Source organism: Solea solea, chromosome 1 (genome assembly GCF_958295425.1).
Source record: "Solea solea chromosome 1, fSolSol10.1, whole genome shotgun sequence".
In the NCBI taxonomy this organism is placed as follows: domain Eukaryota; kingdom Metazoa; phylum Chordata; class Actinopteri; order Pleuronectiformes; family Soleidae; genus Solea; species Solea solea.
In genome coordinates this window covers 13,251,402-13,274,394 of record NC_081134.1, presented here as the reverse complement: position 1 = coordinate 13,274,394, position 22,993 = coordinate 13,251,402, and the positions used below count along the sequence as shown (strand labels likewise).

Here is a 22,993-nt window from a genome sequence, read left to right as displayed (position 1 = left end):
GATGATAAATTGTAGTAATTTAAATTGTGTACTATTGTACAATAGAAGAATGCCGACTTATATTACACAAGTATGTCAGTAGTCGGTAGTTTCTTCCAAAGGGATCCCATTGGTGAAAACAACAAAAGTGGTGCAAAATGGCTCAGTAGTGCCAAGTTTCATGAAACTTGGGGGGGAAACGTGTCACAGCCCCAAGACGAATGAAAAAGTCAACTGGGACCACTGCCTCAACTCAACAGGAAGTCGGCCATTTTGAATTTGGCGTCCATTTGGCAAATGAATCAAAAGGTCTCCCAGATTCCAACAGGGCGTGGCCATGGCAACCAATGGAATTTTTCAAACATTCATTTGCCACAAACATGGCCTCTAACGTCGCTGTGCATTGACCGATGTGCCAGAAAACATCAGGTAGCCTGACACCTTTTCGACCTTGTAACATATTTTTAAGTAATGCTGTATCACTCACATTATTCCCTGTTGCTTGTGTTTTTAGTGCCTCCTGTTTATTTGTTTTCACTTGTCTGAGTGGTAGAACGTGGTAAACATAATTATTGATATATTCCTGTTTGCTCATTACAGAGGAGGTGTTAGCATTACGTTCAGCGTGTTGCTCCAAATGAACATCAAACCTTCTCAGACATACTGGATAAAACAATGTTCATTTTATTATCTCAAACAAATATAAAGAAGGAAACAGTTTACAGGAAACGGTACCACACTGGCACATTTTTACAGCCTGTGTCACTTTAGTGATCATGCCAATGGAGCAGCAAAGTCTTCACAGCACAAAAGTCAATAACACTGAGAAGGTAAGACAACATAGGCTTCATTAGTCATTGCAGTTAATACTTTATGTGCCATTACATATTTGACCTGACTCTTCTCAGAGTAAATACTGAGTCTCTGGAATTGACCCGACTGACAAAAAGTATAAAATTTGATCTGGTTAAATCCAATTTTAACTATGAAAATCATTGTTTGCCCAAAAAACTGTGCACGAGATTGGTCTTGTAACCGTTTGTCCATAAAAACACGTACTGTACATATAAATATAGTGCACACATTTTCAACATGTTTTGGCTCATACTGTTGAAATAAAAACAAATAAATTAAGTACCAAAAAACAAGTGGAACCTTTGTTAACAGAGTGGTAACTGTGGCTTTTTCAAAGACGGTCTCTTCCTGGTCAAGTCAAGGCTGAGCCGCGGCCTTCAGTGAAGCTACAGCGGAGTGAATGCGGACATGGAGGCGGTTCTCAAAGTCATAACCGGCATATTCCTCCTGCGTGGTCCATGTAAGTAAAAAAAAAAAAAAAAAAAGTATTAATTGTAAACAAAATAATTTAATTCATGAAATAATTACATTCATGGCACAAACAAAATTACAAATAATCTGAGGACTCCAGGTGTTTTCCTTGGAATACTTTGACTTTAAATGGTCTGATTATACAATTATTGACGAACAATTTCAAATTGTAAAGTTAAAATGAATTATCCATTGTAATCTGAAGCCTTTACATTCAATGAATCTATGTGCAAGGTGTTTTAAATGTGTAAATTCAAATTAAATTAAAAAGGCTCTGTTATTTTTACCTGCTTTTATGAGAATATGTTGGGTTTTTTTTGCTCCTCTATGACAATCAACTGATCATCTTTATGACAATTGACATTTTATAGACCATACAACTCAACAATGATATAATAATTCTAAAAGGGTTCATTTGTAAACATTTGATGGACCTTCTCATAATGCCAAAGACACTGCTTCATCAAGACAGCCATAGTAACTTCTATTATTCTATTGAATATGCCTTTATCTGTGGTGAGACAGATTTGTGCACATCCCGCACATTTAATGGCAGAATCCAGGAAAAATCCAAAGACAACAGTAAGGCAACATTTCACTCCAAATGTGTAAAACAAAGACAACGACTGTACCTTGGCCTGAAGCAGGAGCATGTGACCCTTTTCTGCAGACTGGGGGGGGGGGGGAAACAGAATTACTTATTTAAACCAACTGTGTGACTTCTCCACCGCCTCGAGACAACACAGACTTTTCTATCTCACGCATGCAACTTGCCTCTGGGTTGTTGAGCAGCACACAGCCCAGTTCATAGCAGGAGTAGGGCTGAACGTAAGAGTTGGTCAGACGACCGACCTCATCCCGCTCAGCCAGCTGGAAATACTGCAAAAAGACATCAGCCATCACAGATGTAATCAAAGATATCTGTATTGATCGTGTACTGTTTCATTACTAGACGTAAGAGTACCAGAATAGCATCTTTGGTATTTTGAAGACATTTGTTTATGGCTCCAAGCAGCAGGTATTTCAGGCCGGTACATGAGGCATCATCGATGCTCTGCAGCACTACGCCAAGAGAAATACATGGGAGTCAAACCAAACGAGGAAACAAAACATCAAACGTTGACGACAAGCTCAACATGTTCCAGGCGATTACCTTGCGTCATCGTCTGCAGTTTGGCAGCGGAACAATTGGCCAACGCTTTCCACAGGTAAAGGATCTCGATCACACACAGGATGCAGAGTTCTTTGGTCAGACAGGGACTCCGCAGCTTCTCCGCCTGCAAGAAAATGTGCATTCGTTGTATTTTTGGAAAAAGGCTGCGAAACATAATCGTATGTAGACATACGCACTTACCTTCTTCATAGAGAACAACTCTATCTGATTGTTCTTGCGCTTGAAAAGTCTTTGAACGTCCTTGAAGACAGTGAGAGCTCCCTCCAGGTCACCCGTGGCTCCTTGGCAAACTACACAACACATAACACGAATCAGGGCTCGTAAGAGAGACAAATACACGTACGGTAAATCCCCAGTCGGCTGTTCTGTTATTACCTGCAGTTAAATAGGCGTAGAAGCACTGGGACCAGCGAGACTCTATCTTCAGTCGCTCAAACGCCTTGTAGGAATCTCTGTAGTTCAGCTCGATCATGCTGCACCAACCTAATGCAGCGTTCGACCGTCAGAGATTAGGATGCAGACTAGTATGCCGAGTTTAAAAACTGAGAGAGAAAATAGTACCTATTTCATATAAACACACGTGCTGGATCTCCCTCTGGTCGGAGGCCAGATCTAAAGCATCGCTGAAGGACGTCAAGGCGCTACTGATCTGGCACTAGAAAGGGGAACTTTGTGGTGTGAGTTACAGACAAATATTGAGTTTTGCCAAGGTAGGAGACCAAGCAGCAGAGCATGAGACAAAAAAATGGGCCTATTCTTAGAATGTATTTACCTCGAGGCGTTGGACTCTGCCTTTGAAAAACATGAAGAGGGAGGAGTTTGGATACATAGTCTCCCTCCGCTGAAGAATAGACTTGGCCTCGGTGAGGCCTGCCTGTACGTCTGTGCCATCCAAGGCAAAGAAAGGCTGCACTACTGTGTGGTACCACAAGAGGGCCAGGCTGTAAAGGAAGCACAGGCAATGGAATGACACGTGCAGGGAACACATCATTTTCTAGCAGGTGACTAAACACATTTAAAAACAGCGTATTATTGCTAACTAACAACATACATTTTGAACTGAAGTAACTTGTAAAAATGACCAAATTCATAATGACTGAGCAACAGTCTCTTATTAAAGCCGTCTACAGTCAGCACACAATATGTTTAGTGTGGTTTTTTTTCTATTTTCTTTTTCATATAGTTCGGTATTCCTTTATCTTCCTTTAAATGTGTTTATTTTATTTTAAATAACTAAACCAACATTATTATAATAATTTTGAAGTGATTTTAAGATTAATATCAAGTAAATCAGAATCAGAATTTTCCACAATTGCAATAATTCCTGGACAAGGTGAAGTGCTCATTCCTCCAGAAATAATGCTTTTGTTACATTACATACTGTTTACAAATTATAATTGTGAAAAATCGTATTTCTATTTGAGCCAAAGTACAGATACACAAATGTACTCACTCACATACTCACGTAGCTAAGGGCGCCTTCATGTCCTTACTCTCGCTGGCACAAATGAGCGCTGCGAGGCCTTGAAGGCGATCACCTGGGAACCCCAGCAGGTTGACGATCTTCAGCAGATGTGGCGGCACCATGGAAATGCAGAGGTGGAAGAGGCCGTAACCAAAGCTGACGGAACCTTTGAGTCTATCCAGGGCCTCTGAGCTGACGCCGTCAAGCCTGTGGGACGGGCTCGGCCTGGGCGAAGACGAGCAGCTGCGGTCTGGCGGTTCAGAGGACGATGACAGAGACGAAGACGGTGTCACTTTTGCTCCTGAGTCCCTTCTTCTGCAGCTCTCCTGCAGGTGTGTGATGTCGCTGTAACACTTGTTGTACATCTTCCAGGCCTTACGGAGGATCCAGCCTCCTTTAATGTACGCTGTCAGGGGATCGAAGCCGTGGTCAGTGACGATCTGAATGTTATCGTTTGCATTTACCTACGTTTTTTTTCCCTTTCTTTATTTCACATGAATAAATGTGCAGTCTTTGTACTGCAGGTTATTGTACCTGACAGCTCTTGTTTGATGAAAGACAGCACTGCAAGGTAAACCTGGCAGTCTGCAATGATGATTTGCCTCTGGAGCCGATCCACTACAGTCACACCAGGTCTCTGAGAATCCATCTGCCCACAGAAATAGCTCACACTTTCATGTCCAGCAAACACTATCGTCATTTTATAATTCCCCCCTTTTCAGGCGAATCATCGAAAAATATTTATATGTCCGTTGCCTTACCACAGATTAATCACAGAACCATATTAGGTTTGTATATCTATACATGTTTCACTTCACAATGAGTGGATTATTGACCAAAATTTAAATTTTGTTGACTCGAAATGAAAGGTCTGAATACTCCCTGATGCCCCTTATGTGATTCTAAATGAATTGCAGTTGTAATTGAATAGAGCTCACTCACATTCCTCTTGATCTTGTTTTTGATGGTTTCAATGACGCCAGTGTTTTCGCTCTCACACATCTTCTCGGTAGCTTTGAGGCCCTCCAGCGCCAGCTGCATTTTCTCCTCTTCAAACGTCATCATGGCGTTCTGTAAAGAGGAGGTCAGGATAAACAACAACGATGCTTAACATTACTTTTAACTGGAGCCAAAGCTGGTGGTGATACATACACACACACACACACACACACACACACACACACACACACACTGATTCCACTCAAACAATTTACAGAGGAAATTCAAAATGTTGTTGCAGATATAAATAACATACTTAAGATTAGCTTGTCACGGCCTTGATGAGGGCAACATGCAACCACTGGCGCTCAACCAAAAACTTCACTCAACTCAAATTTAACCTCACTTTAGTGCTTAAGATTCCCTTTTTTATTGACATGTTTTGTTTATTATTATTACTGTTATAACCTGATTTGGATCAAACTGTCTGCAAAATGTGTGTGACATTTTGATGCCACACAGAACATTTCATTCACTTCGAGTTATTTGGCTTATGCCTGGAAGAAACACAAGCGAGATTCCTTGGACCTTATTATGAAAAGGAACTTCCTTTAAAGGACCAGTGTGTAATATGTACAAGAATTTATTGGCAGAAATTGACAATATTAACAAAATACTATATTTGTGTTGTCACTCTTGTCAAAACCTGAGCAGGTATGCATTGCCTGCATTGGCACCATGTAAATTATGGTTTTGGGTCTGTGCCACAAAAAGAACTCGAAACACAGGTGGAACAATTCATTGAGATGATGTGATGGCAGAAGCAGCACAAAAAAAACAAGAAAGGAGAGTTAAAAGAGTTAAAGGAGAGAGATAGAATAAGATACTGGATAAGAGGGAATGTTGGTCCGGCTTTCACTCGCTGGCATTCGCTAGCGGAGGGATACACAAAAAGTCAAAGAGTAGTATGTCTAAAAAGTCACCATAATGTGAAGATGACATTTTAGTGACTTTTTGAACGACATACTAAACTATGACATTTTTGTCAAATTTTGGACCAGATACTAACCTATGACTTGTTTTACACATTTTGGACGGTATGACATGTTTTTTCACCTTTGGACAACATATTAACCTATGACTTTTTTGTCACATTTTGGACGAGATACTAACCTATGAATTTTTATTAACATTTTGGACGAGATACTAACCTATGACCTTATTGTCACATTTTGGACGACACACTAAACTATGACATTTTTGGCAAATTTTGGACATCCAAAATTTGACAAAATTTCATAATTTAGTATGTCGTCCAAAATTGGTAAAAAAAATGTCATAGTTAAGTATGTGGTCCATAATGAGACCAAAATGTCATAGTTTAGTATGTCGTAAAATGTCACAGTTAGACGACATATGACACTTTGGTAACTTTTTGGACGACATACTAAACTAAGATATTTTGGTGACTTTTTGGAAGTGTGAAAATCAACTGTATTCTGTGACTGGTATGGTGGGGTAGTGGTCAACGTTGTTGCTGTTTTAAGGAAGTGCTGGGTTCAATTCCATGTCTGGGATCTTGTGAAGATTTGTTTGTATGTTGTCCCTGTCGCTCCCATGCCTTAGTAAAACACATTGTGTTTTTAAGCACAGGACATTATTGACACACCACAATGTTATAGTATAGTACAACATGAAACAATGTTTATTAGGCATGGGAGACATAAACACTCCATAAAGAATTATCTCAGACCTGGGACGTTCTTGCAACAGCACTGACATGGGTAAGACCTACTAACCACTACACCACCATGTCACTCAGCTCTGCAGTAAAATGTCATTATTTAGTATGTCATCCAAAATTCGGCAAAAAAGTCATAGTTTAGTATGTGGTCCAAAATCACCCAAAAATGTCATAGTATAGTATGTCATCCAAAATGTGACAAAAAAGTCATAGTAAAGTATGTCGTCCAAAATGTGACAAAAAAGTCATAGTATAGTATGGTGTTCAAAATGTGACAAAAACATCATAGTATTGTATGTGGTCAAAAATGTGACAAAAACGTCATTGTATAGTATGTATAGTAGGTCGTCCAAAATGTGACAAAAAAGTCATAGTATCGTATGTTGTCCAAAATGTGACAAAAATGTCATAGTATAGTATGTCGTCCAAAATGTGACAAAAAAGTCATAGTAAAGTATGTCGTCCAAAATGTGACAAAAATGTCATAGTATAGTATGTCGTCCAAAATGTGACAAAAAAGTCATAGTATAGTATGGTGTTCAAAATGTGACAAAAACGTCATAGTATTGTATGTGGTCAAAAATGTGACAAAAACGTCATTGTATAGTATGTCGTCCAAAATGTGACAAAAAAGTCATAGTACAGTAAATCACTCAAAAAAGTAATGATTCAGTATGTCCTCCGAGATGAAGGACAACGAGCCTGTGTGGCCTAATGGATAAGGCACTGGCCTCCAAAGCCAGGGATTGTGGGCTCACGTCCCATCTGAGGTGAACTGGATCAAAGCAGCCCAGTCGTAATATACTAAGATGTGACAAAAATGTTGCCCTTTTAATATGTCGTCCATAAAAGTCTTAGTATAGTACGTTGTCCAAAATGTGACAAAAACGTCATAGTATAGTATGTCGTCCAAAATGTGACAAAAAAGTCATAGTATAGTATGTCGTCCAAAATTACTCAAAAAAGTCATTGTATAGTATGTCGTCCAAAATATGACAAAAAAGTCATAGTATAGTATGGTGTTCAAAATGTGACAAAAACGTCATTGTATAGTATGTCGTCCAAAATCAGTCAAAAAAGTCATACTATAGTATGTCGTCCAATATCACCCAAAAATTCATGTTGTCCAAAGTGATACCTATGTCACACCATTGCAGAAAGACCTTGCTCCAACCAGGGATTGAACCCGGGTCTTTTCGCTGCAAAGCAAAAACACTAACCTCTACACCAACCATGCAGTACCTATGCAGAATGTTGTCCAACATGACGTCAAAAAGTCTCAGTATAGTATGTCGTCCAAAATCGGTCAAAAAAGTCATAGTATAGTATGTTGTCCAAAATCGGTCAAAAAAGTCATAGTATAGTATGTCGTCCAAAATGAGTCAAAAAAGTCATAGTATAGTATGTCGTCCAAAATGAGACAAAAAAGTCATAGTATAGTATGTCGTCCAAAATGTGACAAAAACGTCATAGTATAGTATGTCGTCCAAAATGAGTCAAAAAAGTCATAGTATAGTATGTCGTCCAAAATGAGTCAAAAAAGTCATAGTATAGTATGTCGTCCAAACTCACTCCAAAAAGTCATAGTATAGTATGTCGTCCAAAATGAGTCAAAAAAGTCATAGTATAGTATGTCGTCCAAAATCGGTCAAAAAAGTCATCGTATAATATGTCGTCCAAAACCGGTCAAAAAAGTCATAGTATAGTATGTCGTCCAAAATGTGACAAAAACGTCATAGTATAGTATGTCGTCCAAAATGAGACAAAAAAGTCATAGTATAGTATGGTGTTCAAAATGTGACAAAAAGTCATAGTATAGTATGCGTCCAAAATCTGTCAAAAAAGTCATAGTATAGTATGTCGTCCAAAATCTGTCAAAAAAGTCATAGTATAGTATGTCGTCCAAAATGTGACAAAAACGTCACAGTATAGTATGTCGTCCAAAATGAGTCAAAAAAGTCATAGTATAGTATGTCGTCCAAAACTGGTCAAAAAAGTCATAGTATAGTATGTCGTCCAAAATTAGACAAAAAAGTCATAGTATAGTATGTCGTCCAAACTCACTCCAAAAAGTCATAGTATAGTATGTCGTCCAAAATCGGTCAAAAAAGTCATAGTATAGTATGTCGTCCAAAATGAGTCAAAAAAGTCATAGTATAGTATGTCGTCCAAACTCACTCCAAAAAGTCATAGTATAGTATGTCGTCCAAAATGAGTCAAAAAAGTCATAGTATAGTATGTCGTCCAAAATCGGTCAAAAAAGTCATCGTATAATATGTCGTCCAAAACCGGTCAAAAAAGTCATAGTATAGTATGTCGTCCAAAATGTGACAAAAATGTCATAGTATAGTATGGTGTTCAAAATGTGACAAAAAGTCATAGTATAGTATGCGTCCAAAATCGGTCAAAAAAGTCATAGTATAGTATGTCGTCCAAAATCGGTCAAAAAAGTCATAGTATAGTATGTCGTCCAAAATGTGACAAAAACGTCATAGTATAGTATGTCGTCCAAAATGAGTCAAAAAAGTCATAGTATAGTATGTCGTCCAAAACCGGTCAAAAAAGTCATAGTATAGTATGTCGTCCAAAATCGGTCAAAAAAGTCATCGTATAGTATGTCGTCCAAAACCGGTCAAAAAAGTCATAGTATAGTATGTCGTCCAAAATCGGTCAAAAAAGCCATAGTATAGTATGTCGTCCAAAATCGGTCAAAAAAGTCATAGTATAGTATGTCGTCCAAAATGTGACAAAAACGTCATAGTATAGTATGTCGTCCAAAATGAGTCAAAAAAGTCATAGTATAGTATGTCGTCCAAACTCACTCCAAAAAGTCATAGTATAGTATGTCGTCCAAAATCCGTCAAAAAAGCCATAGAATAGTATGTTGTGCAAAATCGGTCAAAAAAGTCATAGTATAGTATGTCGTCCAAAATGAGACAAAAAAGTCATAGTATAGTATGTCGTCCAAACTCACTCCAAAAAGTCATAGTATAGCATGTCGTCCAAAATCGGTCAAAAAATTCATATAGTATGTCGTCCAAAACCGGTCAAAAAAGTCATAGTATAGTATGTCGTCCAAAATGAGACAAAAAAGTCATAGTATAGTATTTCGTCCAAAATGAGTAAAAAAAGTCATAGTATAGTATGTCTTCCAAAATGTGACAAAAAAGTCATAGTATAGTATGTCGTCCAAAACCGGTCAAAAAAGTCATAGTATAGTATGTCGTCCAAAATTACTCAAAAATGTCATTGTATAGTATGGTGTTTAAAATATTACAAAAACGTCATAGTATAGTATGTCATCCAAAATGTGACAAAAACGTCATAGTATAGTATGTCGACCAAAAACATCCAAAAAAGTCATAGTATAGTATGGCGTCCAAAATGTGACAAAAAAGTCATAGTATAGTATGTCGTCCAAAATCACCCAAAAATGTCATAGTATAGTATGTCGTCCAAAATGTGACAAAAAAGTCATAGTATAGTATGGTGTTTAAAATGTTACAAAAACGTCATAGTATAGTATGTCATCCAAAATGTGACAAAAACGTCATAGTATAGTATGTCGACCAAAAACATCCAAAAAAGTCATAGTATAGTATGGCGTCCAAAATGTGACAAAAAAGTCATAGTATAGTACGTCGTCCAAAATGTGACAAAAAAGTCATAGTTTAGTATGTCGTCCAAAATGTGACAAAAAAGTCATTGTATAGTATGTCTTCCAAAATGTGACAAAAAAGTCATAGTATAGTATGTCGTCCAAAATGTGACAAAAAAAGTCATAGTATAGTATGTCGTCCAAAATGTGACAAAAACGTCATAGTATAGTATGTCGTCCAAAATGAGTCAAAAAAGTCATAGTATAGTATGTTGTCCAAAATCGGTCAAAAAAGTCATAGTATAGTATGTCGTCCAAAATGAGACAAAAAAGTCATAGTATAGTATGTCGTCCAAACTCACTCCAAAAAGTCATAGTATAGCATGTCGTCCAAAATCGGTCAAAAAATTCATATAGTATGTCGTCCAAAATGAGACAAAAAAGTCATAGTATAGTATTTCGTGCAAAATGAGTAAAAAATGTCATAGTATAGTATGTCGTCCAAAACCAGTCAAAAAAGTCATAGTATAGTATGTCGTCCAAAATGAGACAAAAAAGTCATAGTATAGTATTTCGTCCAAAATGAGTAAAAAAAGTCATAGTATAGTATGTCTTCCAAAATGTGACAAAAAAGTCATAGTATAGTATGTCGTCCAAAACCGGTCAAAAAAGTCATAGTATAGTATGTCGTCCAAAATTACTCAAAAATGTCATTGTATAGTATGGTGTTTAAAATGTTACAAAAACGTCATAGTATAGTATGTCATCCAAAATGTGACAAAAACGTCATAGTATAGTATGTCGACCAAAAACATCCAAAAAAGTCATAGTATAGTATGGCGTCCAAAATGTGACAAAAAAGTCATAGTATAGTATGTCGTCCAAAATCACCCAAAAACGTCATAGTATAGTATGTCGTCCAAAATGTGACAAAAACGTCATAGTATAGTATGTCGTCCAAAATGAGTCAAAAAAGTCATAGTATAGTATGTCGTCCAAAACCGGTCAAAAAAGTCATAGTATAGTATGTCGTCCAAAATTAGACAAAAAAGTCATAGTATAGTATGTCGTCCAAACTCACTCCAAAAAGTCATAGTATAGTATGTCGTCCAAAATTAGACAAAAAAGTCATAGTATAGTATGTCGTCCAAAATGTGACAAAAACGTCATAGTATAGTATGTCGTCCAAAATGAGACAAAAAAGTCATAGTATAGTATGGTGTTCAAAATGTGACAAAAAGTCATAGTATAGTATGCGTCCAAAATCGGTCACAAAAGTCATAGTATAGTATGTCGTCCAAAATCGGTCAAAAAAGTCATAGTATAGTATGTCGTCCAAAATGAGTCAAAAAAGTCATAGTATAGTATGTCGTCCAAACTAACTCCAAAAAGTCATAGTATAGTATGTCGTCCAAAATGAGTCAAAAAAGTCATAGTATAGTATGTCGTCCAAAATCGGTCAAAAAAGTCATCGTATAATATGTCGTCCAAAACCGGTCAAAAAAGTCATAGTATAGTATGTCGTCCAAAATGTGACAAAAACGTCATAGTATAGTATGTCGTCCAAAATGAGACAAAAAAGTCATAGTATAGTATGGTGTTCAAAATGTGACAAAAAGTCATAGTATAGTATGCGTCCAAAATCGGTCAAAAAAGTCATAGTATAGTATGTCGTCCAAAATCGGTCAAAAAAGTCATAGTATAGTATGTCGTCCAAAATCGGTCAAAAAAGTCATAGTATAGTATGTCGTCCAAAATGTGACAAAAACGTCATAGTATAGTATGTCGTCCAAAATGAGTCAAAAAAGTCATAGTATAGTATGTCGTCCAAAACCGGTCAAAAAAGTCATAGTATAGTATGTCGTCCAAACTCACTCCAAAAAGTCATAGTATAGTATGTCGTCCAAAATCGGTCAAAAAAGTCATAGTATAGTATGTCGTCCAAAATCGGTCAAAAAAGTCATCGTATAGTATGTCGTCCAAAATCGGTCAAAAAAGTCATAGTATAGTATGTCGTCCAAACTCACTCGAAAAAGTCATAGTATAGTATGTCGTCCAAAATCGGTCAAAAAAGTCATAGTATAGTATGTCGTCCAAAACCGGTCAAAAAAGTCATCGTATAGTATGTCGTCCAAAACCGGTCAAAAAAGTCATAGTATAGTATGTCGTCCAAAATGTGACAAAAACGTCATAGTATAGTATGTCGTCCAAAATGAGACAAAAAAGTCATAGTATAGTATGGTGTTCAAAATGTGACAAAAAGTCATAGTATAGTATGCGTCCAAAATCGGTCAAAAAAGTCATAGTATAGTATGTCGTCCAAAATCGGTCAAAAATGTCATAGTATAGTATGTCGTCCAAAATGAGTCAAAAAAGTCATAGTATAGTATGTCGTCCAAACTAACTCCAAAAAGTCATAGTATAGTATGTCGTCCAAAATCGGTCAAAAAAGTCATCGTATAATATGTCGTCCAAAACCGGTCAAAAAAGTCATAGTATAGTATGTCGTCCAAAATGTGACAAAAACGTCATAGTATAGTATGTCGTCCAAAATGAGACAAAAAAGTCATAGTATAGTATGGTGTTCAAAATGTGACAAAAAGTCATAGTATAGTATGCGTCCAAAATCGGTCAAAAAAGTCATAGTATAGTATGTCATCCAAAATGTGACAAAAAAGTCATAGTATAGTATGTCGTCCAAAACCGGTCAAAAAAGTCATAGTATAGTATAGTATGTCGTCCAAAATCACCCAAAAATGTCATAGTATAGTATGTCATGTAAAATGTGACAAAAACGTCATAGTATAGTATGTCGTCCAAAATGTGACAAAAACGTCACAGTATAGTATGTCGTCCAAAATGAGTCAAAAAAGTCATAGTATAGTATGTCGTCCAAAACTGGTCAAAAAAGTCATAGTATAGTATGTCGTCCAAAATTAGACAAAAAAGTCATAGTATAGTATGTCGTCCAAACTCACTCCAAAAAGTCATAGTATAGTATGTCGTCCAAAATCGGTCAAAAAAGTCATAGTATAGTATGTCGTCCAAAATGAGTCAAAAAAGTCATAGTATAGTATGTCGTCCAAACTCACTCCAAAAAGTCATAGTATAGTATGTCGTCCAAAATGAGTCAAAAAAGTCATAGTATAGTATGTCGTCCAAAATCGGTCAAAAAAGTCATCGTATAATATGTCGTCCAAAACCGGTCAAAAAAGTCATAGTATAGTATGTCGTCCAAAATGTGACAAAAACGTCATAGTATAGTATGGTGTTCAAAATGTGACAAAAAGTCATAGTATAGTATGCGTCCAAAATCGGTCAAAAAAGTCATAGTATAGTATGTCGTCCAAAATCGGTCAAAAAAGTCATAGTATAGTATGTCGTCCAAAATGTGACAAAAACGTCATAGTATAGTATGTCGTCCAAAACCGGTCAAAAAAGTCATAGTATAGTATGTCGTCCAAAATCGGTCAAAAAAGTCATCGTATAGTATGTCGTCCAAAACCGGTCAAAAAAGTCATAGTATAGTATGTCGTCCAAAATCGGTCAAAAAAGCCATAGTATAGTATGTCGTCCAAAATCGGTCAAAAAAGTCATAGTATAGTATGTCGTCCAAAATGTGACAAAAACGTCATAGTATAGTATGTCGTCCAAAATGAGTCAAAAAAGTCATAGTATAGTATGTCGTCCAAACTCACTCCAAAAAGTCATAGTATAGTATGTCGTCCAAAATCCGTCAAAAAAGCCATAGTATAGTATGTTGTGCAAAATCGGTCAAAAAAGTCATAGTATAGTATGTCGTCCAAAATGAGACAAAAAAGTCATAGTATAGTATGTCGTCCAAACTCACTCCAAAAAGTCATAGTATAGCATGTCGTCCAAAATCGGTCAAAAAATTCATATAGTATGTCGTCCAAAACCGGTCAAAAAAGTCATAGTATAGTATGTCGTCCAAAATGAGACAAAAAAGTCATAGTATAGTATTTCGTCCAAAATGAGTAAAAAAAGTCATAGTATAGTATGTCTTCCAAAATGTGACAAAAAAGTCATAGTATAGTATGTCGTCCAAAACCGGTCAAAAAAGTCATAGTATAGTATGTCGTCCAAAATTACTCAAAAATGTCATTGTATAGTATGGTGTTTAAAATATTACAAAAACGTCATAGTATAGTATGTCATCCAAAATGTGACAAAAACGTCATAGTATAATATGTCGACCAAAAACATCCAAAAAAGTCATAGTATAGTATGGCGTCCAAAATGTGACAAAAAAGTCATAGTATAGTATGTCGTCCAAAATCACCCAAAAATGTCATAGTATAGTATGTCGTCCAAAATGTGACAAAAAAGTCATAGTATAGTATGGTGTTTAAAATGTTACAAAAACGTCATAGTATAGTATGTCATCCAAAATGTGACAAAAACGTCATAGTATAGTATGTCGACCAAAAACATCCAAAAAAGTCATAGTATAGTATGGCGTCCAAAATGTGACAAAAAAGTCATAGTATAGTACGTCGTCCAAAATGTGACAAAAAAGTCATAGTTTAGTATGTCGTCCAAAATGTGACAAAAAAGTCATTGTATAGTATGTCTTCCAAAATGTGACAAAAAAGTCATAGTATAGTATGTCGTCCAAAATGTGACAAAAAAAGTCATAGTATAGTATGTCGTCCAAAATGTGACAAAAACGTCATAGTATAGTATGTCGTCCAAAATGAGTCAAAAAAGTCATAGTATAGTATGTTGTCCAAAATCGGTCAAAAAAGTCATAGTATAGTATGTCGTCCAAAATGAGACAAAAAAGTCATAGTATAGTATGTCGTCCAAACTCACTCCAAAAAGTCATAGTATAGCATGTCGTCCAAAATCGGTCAAAAAATTCATATAGTATGTCGTCCAAAATGAGACAAAAAAGTCATAGTATAGTATTTCGTGCAAAATGAGTAAAAAATGTCATAGTATAGTATGTCGTCCAAAACCAGTCAAAAAAGTCATAGTATAGTATGTCGTCCAAAATGAGACAAAAAAGTCATAGTATAGTATTTCGTCCAAAATGAGTAAAAAAAGTCATAGTATAGTATGTCTTCCAAAATGTGACAAAAAAGTCATAGTATAGTATGTCGTCCAAAACCGGTCAAAAAAGTCATAGTATAGTATGTCGTCCAAAATTACTCAAAAATGTCATTGTATAGTATGGTGTTTAAAATGTTACAAAAACGTCATAGTATAGTATGTCATCCAAAATGTGACAAAAACGTCATAGTATAGTATGTCGACCAAAAACATCCAAAAAAGTCATAGTATAGTATGGCGTCCAAAATGTGACAAAAAAGTCATAGTATAGTATGTCGTCCAAAATCACCCAAAAACGTCATAGTATAGTATGTCGTCCAAAATGAGTCAAAAAAGTCATAGTATAGTATGTCGTCCAAAACCGGTCAAAAAAGTCATAGTATAGTATGTCGTCCAAAATTAGACAAAAACGTCATAGTATAGTATGTCGTCCAAAATGAGACAAAAAAGTCATAGTATAGTATGGTGTTCAAAATGTGACAAAAAGTCATAGTATAGTATGCGTCCAAAATCGGTCAAAAAAGTCATAGTATAGTATGTCGTCCAAAATCGGTCAAAAAAGTCATAGTATAGTATGTCGTCCAAAATGAGTCAAAAAAGTCATAGTATAGTATGTCGTCCAAACTAACTCCAAAAAGTCATAGTATAGTATGTCGTCCAAAATGAGTCAAAAAAGTCATAGTATAGTATGTCGTCCAAACTAACTCCAAAAAGTCATAGTATAGTATGGCGTCCAAAATGTGACAAAAAAGTCATAGTATAGTATGTCGTCCAAAATCACCCAAAAACGTCATAGTATAGTATGTCGTCCAAAATGTGACAAAAACGTCATAGTATAGTATGTCGTCCAAAATGAGTCAAAAAAGTCATAGTATAGTATGTCGTCCAAAACCGGTCAAAAAAGTCATAGTATAGTATGTCGTCCAAAATTAGACAAAAACGTCATAGTATAGTATGTCGTCCAAAATGAGACAAAAAAGTCATAGTATAGTATGGTGTTCAAAATGTGACAAAAAGTCATAGTATAGTATGCGTCCAAAATCGGTCAAAAAAGTCATAGTATAGTATGTCGTCCAAAATCGGTCAAAAAAGTCATAGTATAGTATGTCGTCCAAAATGAGTCAAAAAAGTCATAGTATAGTATGTCGTCCAAACTAACTCCAAAAAGTCATAGTATAGTATGTCGTCCAAAATGAGTCAAAAAAGTCATAGTATAGTATGTCGTCCAAAATCGGTCAAAAAAGTCATCGTATAATATGTCGTCCAAAACCGGTCAAAAAAGTCATAGTATAGTATGTCGTCCAAAATGTGACAAAAACGTCATAGTATAGTATGTCGTCCAAAATGAGACAAAAAAGTCATAGTATAGTATGGTGTTCAAAATGTGACAAAAAGTCATAGTATAGTATGCGTCCAAAATCGGTCAAAAAAGTCATAGTATAGTATGTCGTCCAAAATCGGTCAAAAAAGTCATAGTATAGTATGTCGTCCAAAATCGGTCAAAAAAGTCATAGTATAGTATGTCGTCCAAAATGTGACAAAAACGTCATAGTATAGTATGTCGTCCAAAATGAGTCAAAAAAGTCATAGTATAGTATGTCGTCCAAAACCGGTCAAAAAAGTCATAGTATAGTATGTCGTCCAAACTCACTCCAAAAAGTCATAGTATAGTATGTCGTCCAAAATCGGTCAAAAAAGTCATAGTATAGTATGTCGTCCAAAATCGGTCAAAAAAGTCATCGTATAGTATGTCGTCCAAAATCGGTCAAAAAAGTCATAGTATAGTATGTCGTCCAAAATCGGTCAAAAAAGTCATCGTATAGTATGTCGTCCAAAATCGGTCAAAAAAGTCATAGTATAGTATGTCGTCCAAACTCACTCGAAAAAGTCATAGTATAGTATGTCGTCCAAAATCGGTCAAAAAAGTCATAGTATAGTATGTCGTCCAAAACCGGTCAAAAAAGTCATCGTATAGTATGTCGTCCAAAACCGGTCAAAAAAGTCATAGTATAGTATGTCGTCCAAAATGTGACAAAAACGTCATAGTATAGTATGTCGTCCAAAATGAGACAAAAAAGTCATAGTATAGTATGGTGTTCAAAATGTGACAAAAAGTCATAGTATAGTATGCGTCCAAAATCGGTCAAAAAAGTCATAGTATAGTATGTCGTCCAAAATCGGTCAAAAATGTCATAGTATAGTATGTCGTCCAAAATGAGTCAAAAAAGTCATAGTATAGTATGTCGTCCAAACTAACTCCAAAAAGTCATAGTATAGTATGTCGTCCAAAATCGGTCAAAAAAGTCATCGTATAATATGTCGTCCAAAACCGGTCAAAAAAGTCATAGTATAGTATGTCGTCCAAAATGTGACAAAAACGTCATAGTATAGTATGTCGTCCAAAATGAGACAAAAAAGTCATAGTATAGTATGGTGTTCAAAATGTGACAAAAAGTCATAGTATAGTATGCGTCCAAAATCGGTCAAAAAAGTCATAGTATAGTATGTCATCCAAAATGTGACAAAAAAGTCATAGTATAGTATGTCGTCCAAAACCGGTCAAAAAAGTCATAGTATAGTATAGTATGTCGTCCAAAATCACCCAAAAATGTCATAGTATAGTATGTCATCCAAAATGTGACAAAAACGTCATAGTATAGTATGTCGACCAAAAACATCCAAAAAAGTCATAGTATAGTATGGCGTCCAAAATGTGACAAAAAAGTCATAGTGTAGTACGTCGTCCAAAATGTGACAAAAAAGTCATAGTTTAGTATGTCGTCCAAAATGTGACAAAAAAGTCATAGTATAATATGTCGTCCAAAATGTGACAAAAAAAGTCATAGTATAGTATGTCGTCCAAAATGTGACAAAAAAGTCATAGTTTAGTATGTCGTCCAAAATGTGACAAAAAAGTCATAGTTTAGTATGTCGTCCAAAATGTGACAAAAAAGTCATAGTATAGTATGTCGTCCAAAATGTGACAAAAAAGTCATAGTATAGTACGTCGTCCAAAATGTGACAAAAAAGTCATAGTTTAGTATGTCGTCCAAAATGTGACAAAAAGGTCATAGTTTAGTATGTCGTCCAAAATGTGACAAAAAAGTCATAGTATAATATGTCGTCCAAAATGTGACAAAAAAAGTCATAGTATAGTATGTCGTCCAAAATGTGACAAAAAAGTCATAGTAAAATGTCGTCCAAAATCACCAAAAAAAGGTATGTCGTCGAAACTGTGATAAAAAAAAAGTCATAGTATAGTTTGTTTTCCAAAATGTGAAAAAAAAGTCATAGTATAGTATGTCGTCCAAAAAGTCACCAAAATGTCAATTATTGACAACAAATTTTAATTAAACAGTGCATTTGGATGTAAAAGTTACTGTTAAAAAAAAAAAAAAGGTGTGAAGTGACCATTGGTCACCGAACATCTTCACATTATCAAAATCAGGCCCAAAAAAAGTTTGGACATCCCCGGTCTAAAAGTTTTAAAGGTTCAATCCACCAAAAATCGGCAGCAAGAAGCAGGTACGATCAAAATTTTGCCATGGAATTGTCTATGAAATGCAGTAACATGGGCTACTGTACCTGGTCTGAAGACATGGTTGTTTGTTTGTGTTAATAAATACCTAAAACACTTTTTCAGGTGTAAACCACTGTATATGGGTGTCTAGGAATATTATTTGATGATCCAGGTGCAAATCTTCACAGTAACTAAAAAAAAAATGCCATTGGCTTTCTTAGTACACTCTTTCATCTCTTTTTTTGTCCAGTAGCGAGCGAGGCTCATTGTCCCAGACTCCCCCCTCTTTATAAAAGCCGGAGCTGTCGCTGCATCGATTGAGAGGTTCATCTCACACAGCACCTTGTTAGTGGTGGAGATTTTCCATACAGCTGCAACTCAGTGTCAGATTCACTACCAGACCATGTCTGATGCATTGCTCTCGCTTCTCCTTCTCCTCCTCCCCTCATCCCACTTCTCTGCATTTTTCAAGATCGCCTGTTTTTGGGCAGACTTAGCCTCAGAAGAGAGGGGTTTGGTTAACCTTTAAAAATCAAAATGCAATTGCAGCATTTTAATATGTATTTGAGGCAAGGGACTTGCTTTGAGGAGGCCACCATCTTGTACCTTCATCCTTCTACAGCAGCCCAAACAGACGTGCTTTGCACTGAAGTGAAGTTTACAATGTGAACAAAAGTAAATAGCATCACCCACATAAACCAACAAAGAAGACAAAAAAAACAGCAGAGAGTGTGAAAGAGTTATGACATCCTTTCTGGTATGCAAAATTCCACCGTAGCTCCCTGATGTCCTTAGGAAAGGGAAGGGCAAGTGGAGGAGTCCTCCGTTTGTTGCACTCTTCAGTTTCACCACTAGATGTCACAAATTCTCACAAATTCTTACACAGTGGAACTTTAAAAAGTGGCAGTACACCGAGTGTACAGTCACATTTCGAGGTTGCCACTTCTCGACTCACCAGGAAACTCACGAAACTGGCTCCGAAACTCATCAAGGGACTGTAGTTCCTGGAACAAATGACAAAGACAATCGACATGTTGTGAGAGACATGCTATGTGAACAGGTACAGAGCTGATTAGGAATTCATGGGAGGAGGACTTTATCTTAATTGACTGGCATAAAATCATTGTTAAACAAGAGTAACTGGTACAGATTTAACACTTCTGTGAACTCTAATCTCCATCACCCATAAAACTTAGCAGTGTCAGGAGGACATATGGACAGCACTCAGTTGTTGCATCTTTCACTTCCTTTTTTTTCTTTTGATGACGCAATTAAGTGCTGAATGCAGTTAATGAGGGAAGTGACATTTAAGTTTACCCCAGGGGTGAGGACACACTGGTGCTGTCCTACTGTGAAATCAACCCTAAAGGTGAAAGCAAAAGCTTCCAGGAGACAATCAGTCATTAAAAAAACAACATGGCATAAGTGAGGAATCCTGCAGTCTGCGAGTGCACTTAGGTCAGAGAGTTTGTCTCAGAGCGAGCAGCCGCTATCATCAAACGCATGATAACGTACATGTTTGTTTCAGCTTTTATATGATGATAATTATGTCACACCCCCTCAGATTGACGGAGAGGGAGAACACTGTATCTGATGTGGATCTGATGACTGTGAACCAAATAACACCTTATTGTTAAATCTTATGCCTAAAACGTTTATGATTCAGTTTAGTTTAATGCAGCGCAGCTAACACGTAGAGTATAATGAGTTAGAGTTAGGACAAACTAATGTGTATCTATGAAATAAACATTTCTGGAATAAAAAAATGACAAATAAAACAGTTTGTTTTTGGCTGGCTGATGTAAGACTGGGGGCTGCAGATTAAATTGATATTGATATTATAGCTCAGCAGCCTTTTTGAGTTAATTATATGAAAACATACATGCATATTTCACCTTTCCCAGTCAGCAAATTGTCTCACACCCACTCACACTGATGAGTGAGACTGATCCCACAGGATGAGATGACTGTGCAGGAGAAACAACTACAAATCCATGTGGTTACTGTGAACCAACTAACACACTTTTTACTTTTGTGTTGGAAATAATACATTTTTTTTATTTATACTCTGTTTTGATACCATACTGATAATTGTTCAGATTTCTTGTGGACGTAAATAAACAGAAATTAATGAAAAGGACAATTTACAGATTTATTGCGTCCTCACTGGCAACTTTATTAGGTACAGCGGTACAGGTTCAACTGCTTGTGAATGCAAACATCTAATCAGCCAATCACATGACGGCAGCTTGGTGAATGTAGGAATGTGGATGAGGTCTGGACGAGTATCAGAAATGAGGTTGAGGTGACTTTGAGCGTGGCAGAGTTGTTGGTGTCAGATAGGCTGTAACTCTGTATTAGTATTTCAGAAAGTGCTGATCTACTGGGATTTTCATGCACAATCATCTGTTTACAGAGAATGGTCTGCTCATATCCAGTGAGTGAAAATCCCTTTTTTGATACAAGAGATCAGAGGAGAAAACTGGTTTGAAATGATAGAAAGTTACAATAGGATTCATAACCGTCAAGTATTTTGATAATTGGTTTGAGGGTTTCTTTTTACACTTCTTAAATGTGAATATTTCCTGGTTACTTTGCTCTGTGTAACAAATCATTCAAACGGAATCATTTTTGAGAGCATCATCATTTCCAGATATGAAAAACACTGATAAACATTTTCTGACGATGACTTGATTAATTGAGGAAACCATCGTCAGATTAATCGATTGTGAAAATAATCACTAGTTGCTGCCCTACTTGGTCATTGTGTGATTTTAATAGCAGCCCTAAAAGAACGCCAACAGAAATATGCAGCAGTAACTCAAAATGACTGCTCATGACAGCCAAGGTTTGCAGACTACCATGTCCAAACTCTCATCATCTCACTGACCTGCTGGGCTTCAGCAGCAGGGGACCCCACCAACTGTCACCCCTACTAATTTATTGAGCATCCTGTACCTAATTAAGTGACTGGTGAGTGTATTAAGCCATTAAACTACATTTAAATGGACCACACTCAAACCTATTGAGATAAACTATGTAAGTAGGCAAAACAGCAGTGATCATCAGTTAGTAAATGTCCTCATTTATTCTGCTTAACATTAAAATAGAGACGATCACGAGAAAGTGCAGCAACAGCTCGTCTCCAGACACAGTGGTGGTAGGCACACTGTGGGTGTGTGTATTTGCTCAGGGTGTTTTTTAACCAGATTAACCTCACACAATATATCATAAGATGCTACATCAAACAAGCGTGACACGGATGCTGCAAGTGCAGAGAGAGACAGAGCTGACTGAGGAGGAGGGAGGGAGGGAGGGAATGTGGACACCTGGCTCATTAACGTTACATATAATGTGAATATATTAATATTACATATACTTTTATCTTGTGGAAAATAGTACAGCGATATCCTCCCTGATATTACAAAAGCAGAACAAATAGAAACAGAGAGATCGACGTCTTTGAAGGAGACACAAACAAGTACAGACCTGTATTTTTTGAAGAGGTCGTCGCTCTCCTTGAAGCCATTGTTGAGCAGCATGTTAATTCCTGTCAGAGCCAGTTCTGCGTCGTTGATGAGTTCTGCCTTCTCCGGCTCCACGCTCGCCGGTGCTGGTTCCGCCGGTTCTGCCATTAGAAAGCCGCGATCAGGGGAGAGAGCCACTGAACACGGCCTGGGGGAAATAAGGAAGGAAGGAAGGAAGCAAGCAAGGAGGGGAGGCGCGGTTTGTCTGCTGACTGAGTTCACTTAAATCACAGACAGAGGGGTTTCAGCCAGTGGCGCCGTTTCTAGCAGACGCGGTCAAATCCATATTGTTGACATGAGGAGAGTGAACAGGCAGCGGAAAGTGTTATTGACTGTCAGTGCGTGTGTCGGTGCTCTGCTGCCTGAATCTGCCCGGTGTGTTTTTGTGTGCACACCGGAAGTGTGATGCGTTCAAGGAGCCTCCGGAATTATAGCATTTCTAATACAGTGTTTTGTTGTAGTTGTCGAAAAGAAAATCCCAAGTCAAATCAATTCACTTTGATTTGTAAAGCCCGCCATCCTCAAATCCCAGTACCTTGATGGTGTTAGCCCCCCTCTCCTAAGTAAACATGTTGGATGTTGTCATGGAGACCACTGCAACGCATATTTGTACAACTTTACAGTAAGTCAGTGAAGGAAGCATGT

General features: G+C 36.8%; 1 protein-coding gene across 1 annotated transcript; it reads right to left on the bottom strand.

The window, feature by feature from the left end:
* Positions 1-640: 640 nt before the first annotated feature.
* On the bottom strand, positions 641-22,728 carry LOC131457975 (tetratricopeptide repeat protein 39C-like). Its single transcript, XM_058626577.1, has 14 exons — positions 22,311-22,728; positions 19,777-19,825; positions 4,887-5,015; positions 4,479-4,593; positions 3,945-4,350; positions 3,252-3,420; positions 3,041-3,134; positions 2,855-2,962; positions 2,660-2,769; positions 2,459-2,582; positions 2,270-2,367; positions 2,080-2,184; positions 1,938-1,976; positions 641-1,281 (listed from the first exon to the last, which is right to left on the bottom strand). The coding sequence occupies exons 1-14, from the start codon at positions 22,454-22,456 to the stop codon at positions 1,192-1,194; spliced, it is 1,782 nt and encodes a 593-aa protein (XP_058482560.1). The 5' UTR covers positions 22,457-22,728; the 3' UTR covers positions 641-1,191.
* Positions 22,729-22,993: the final 265 nt, after the last annotated feature.